At 46.9% G+C, this 1,090-nt stretch overlaps 1 protein-coding gene across 1 annotated transcript; it reads left to right on the top strand.

The window, feature by feature from the left end:
* Positions 1–284: 284 nt before the first annotated feature.
* PPTG_19726 (hypothetical protein) lies at positions 285–813 on the top strand (the record flags this gene model as incomplete). Its single annotated transcript, XM_008918235.1, has 4 exons — positions 285–370; positions 429–523; positions 613–726; positions 749–813. The coding sequence occupies 4 exons, from the start codon at positions 285–287 to the stop codon at positions 811–813; spliced, it is 360 nt and encodes a 119-aa protein (XP_008916483.1).
* Positions 814–1,090: the final 277 nt, after the last annotated feature.

Genomic DNA, 1,090 nt, shown 5'->3' with positions numbered 1-1,090 from the left:
TCAGTTTCAACAAAGCCGCCGTCAAGCAATTCTACAACAGCGACCATTACCTTCGACGCCTGAAATTGATCCGAGTGTGCGAAACCTATACGCTGGCATTTCTACAGGAATGCGATCGTTTTGGGGTTCTAACGAAGAGCGCTCAGAGGCCCGAGCTAACCTATTTTCGATGCAGATAACGTATGGACAGCCTACTATTTTTTTTTACGTTGACACCGGACTGTGCAAGTACGTACCGGATTGCTCATTTAGCTGGAAATATCTCCAACGAAGTTGTTGAAGAAATGAACAGTGGGTTACAGCAGTGCCTGACATACACCAAAGCCAAGTTGGGTGAAATTGCTACAGCTAACCCTTACATTTGCGCAAGGTAAGTGACCTATGTCGTTGGAAATTAATTGATCTGATCGTTTTGTGTTTCAATACAGGTACTTCGACTGTCTGATGAACGTTTTTATTGAGGTTGTGCTGAATTGGAACATGGAAGCAGGGTGCACTCGCGCGGAAGGTGGTTTATTTGGCTGTACGACAGCTTTTTTTGCTGCGACCGAAGCTCAAAACTCAACAGGATCACTGCACACCCATATGCTGATCTGGATTTTTTTTTTAAAGACATGTCAGCTACAGTTGACAACTACTATGCTATGTGCGCTTCCTCACGATTCCGAGACGCCCTTGTCAAGTATGTGGATGCTATTGCTACAGCTAGTGTCCCTCTTGACCTGAGTACGTGTCCTTCGTGCAATAGTAAAGCGATCGAGTCAGTTGAATTGGAGCGAGACGCTTTCCGGAAATCACGACCTGGAGCATTAAGACCAACAACAACGGCGTGTAAAGACTGTGGAGCGACCTTCGGGGGAAGTGAGCTGATTTTAAAGCACGCACAGCAGCGAATAAGTGACGCTGGCGAAAGTGAGTCTAATGACGAAGACATTTTCCACCAAATTGCAAGTTCACAGCCGCTGCCATTGCCATGGACAATTTCTGCTTCTGAAGTGGGTACGGTTTCCCGCGCACTAGTGCGCTATCAGCATCACCACTGGTTCCACTCAAAGTCGTGCTTCAAAGTGACGAGGCGAACCCCAAAAGG

This window comes from Phytophthora parasitica (assembly GCF_000247585.1).
Source record: "Phytophthora parasitica INRA-310 unplaced genomic scaffold supercont2.162, whole genome shotgun sequence".
In the NCBI taxonomy this organism is placed as follows: domain Eukaryota; phylum Oomycota; class Peronosporomycetes; order Peronosporales; family Peronosporaceae; genus Phytophthora; species Phytophthora nicotianae.
This window is presented reverse-complemented; position numbering and strand designations above follow the sequence as displayed.